The sequence below is a fragment of the Pterocles gutturalis genome, unplaced genomic scaffold, assembly GCF_000699245.1.
Source record: "Pterocles gutturalis isolate BGI_N339 unplaced genomic scaffold, ASM69924v1 Scaffold49213, whole genome shotgun sequence".
Classification (NCBI taxonomy): domain Eukaryota; kingdom Metazoa; phylum Chordata; class Aves; order Pterocliformes; family Pteroclidae; genus Pterocles; species Pterocles gutturalis.
Window position 1 is genome coordinate 598 of NW_010124829.1, and position 2,264 is coordinate 2,861.

The 2,264-nt window shown below is 56.9% G+C and overlaps 1 protein-coding gene across 1 annotated transcript; it reads right to left on the reverse strand.

The window, feature by feature from the left end:
* Positions 1 to 1,698: 1,698 nt before the first annotated feature.
* On the reverse strand, positions 1,699 to 2,261 carry LOC104459656 (techylectin-5A-like; the record flags this gene model as incomplete). The annotated part of the gene is given in 2 exon segments (XM_010078354.1): positions 1,699 to 1,849; positions 1,851 to 2,261. Coding segments are annotated over 2 exon segments (562 nt in total), but the record flags the coding sequence as incomplete, so codon positions are not given.
* Between the last annotated feature and the right edge of the window lie 3 nt (positions 2,262 to 2,264).

Here is a 2,264-nt window from a genome sequence, read left to right on the forward strand (position 1 = left end):
CACTGGACGGCTCAACAGTGGACACGGTACCTGTGATGTGGTCTCCCAGTGGCGAGCAGAGGGGAGTGATGTCTTGCTGGCTGCACTCTTGCTAATACAGCCCAGGATGCCGTTCACCTTCAACCCTGCAAGGGTGCATTGCTGACTCTTGGGCAAATTGCTGTTCACCAGGAACCCCAGGCCCTTTTCCGTCAAGCCTCTCCCCTCAAGTTACATTGCACATCCAGGCTGGAGTGCAAATAACCTTTTAAACCGGCAGAGAAATCTCTCAGTCCAGAAATGCTGCTGTCAAGTAAGCTCAAACTGGGAAGCCCTTCTCAACCAGCAGCACCCTCACGCAGTCATCTCCCCATGCACTGGAGCTGCAGGCCCACAGATGTCCCCAGGGCAGCCTCTTCAGAAACACGGCACTGCTACAGCTCTGCACCGTGCCCTGGGTCCTGCGTCACTGATCTTGGCCTGAGAGTCCCAAGTTGTTCAGGATTCACAGCCACAAGCCTTCCTCAAGCTCAGCTTTTCTTCCAAAGACAGAGAAGAACAGTGGCTTCTTTCAAGCCCTAAGTTCAAACTTCCCTCCATCCCTGGGAAGCCACACAGAGGCACATTCCCCCTCTGCAGCGGGCTGTGATGGGACTGACTTACCTGCATCTCTCATGCCCTCAGGAGCCCACCACCCTCGCCACACTCCAGTCTGTGGTGCTTTCTTCCCTGTCCCCACACAGAGCAACCACCCAGCCACGGACAGGGGCAAACTATCGGCAAGCGTTTTGCAAGATACTGGGCTTTGCTGGCCCTGTTAGCTGATTGTTGCCTTTCAGCTACAGTTCCGTGCACAGTGGATGGAACAAGCCATATTGTGTGCAGAGATCTGAGAACCAAACCACAGACAGAATTGGGTACAACAGCTGTACTCAGCTGTGTACAACAACCATACCAAAGGGAGACAAGCTTATCTTACAGGTTGGTGCTGGGGACAGTCAGCAGCAGGGAGACTGGGGTTCCTGGTAAACAGCAATTTGCCCAAGAGTCAGGCCTTTCACTGTGGAACACTGAAATATTTCAGAGAAAAAAAAATCAGCACAAAAAGCCCTGCATGCCACACCAGCTCTGCACCAGCTCAGCCTGGGACCAGAATCAGCTCCACAGGGCTGCCTGAGCAAGTCAGCATCTTGAAACCAGCAGCCACCACGTCAGCCCTGGGCGAGGTGAGATCTGGCATCCCTTGGGCTGGTGTGTCTCCTTGCTCAGGGGAGGACCTGCACAATACACCTACTTTCCCCCAAAGGGTCCACCACCCTCGGACTGGACAGAATGATCGCCCCACGCTTCTATGCAGTGTCGCGGCAGCAGGTAGACACAAGGCAGCAAAGTCTGGCTCCAGGGTTTATTGCAGCTGATTTCTCCCAGCACGGGTAGCGGAGCTGTGGGGTGTATGGGGCCCATGGAGGGAGCAGGGCCTGAGCAAAGCAGGGATACACCGATTGCACAGGGAAGGGAACTTGCACTGTCGCCCCCTCCCCAGAACAGGAGTGGGCGCACCCACCCCAAACCAGTGCCTGTGTCCCAGTGCCGGCCAGCACCGCAGCACTGGGCAAAGCTGCCCGTGTGCCTGGGGCTGCGGGCAATTGCTCCTGAGCCCCAGAGCTGCTGTTTCAGCTGGTGACAGTGCGGGAGCTGCAGGCAGCACAGGACACGTACCGGGGCTGGCACAGGGCTGTTGGCAGGCACGGGAACAGGGCACTGAGCTGGGGATGGGGACACCCCCGCAAACTCCCAGGTGGCTGGGCGCTGAGGCACGGTCAGCACACATCTGTGGGTTTGACCAGGATGAGGGAGGATGCGCAGTCGCCATTATCGCAGAATCCTGGCCAGAGGATACGTTTTTTAGCATTGAGCAGGACGTTCTGGCACCTGTCATACCACCAGCCCCCGTAGCTGTTGGCGCAGTTCCCACTGTACTGGTCCTGGTCCCTGTCAGTCGTGCTGAACTTCATGTTGTCGTGTATGCCCCCCTTCTTGGGGTAATAGCTGGTCAGATAGTCATCCCCATCACCAGAAAACCGGCCAAGCCTCAGCGGGTACCCGCGAGCCTCGCTCTCCACCCTGAAGATGTCGTACTCAGCATAATGGGTGATGTTGGCTTTATTCCGCACGATGAAGCGGACCTTGTAGGTGCCCTGCTGCGTCAGCAGGTGCAGGTACTCGGTGCCCAGCCAGTGATCACCCTGAACATTCCCAAAGCCGTACTTGTAGGTGGTCCAGGA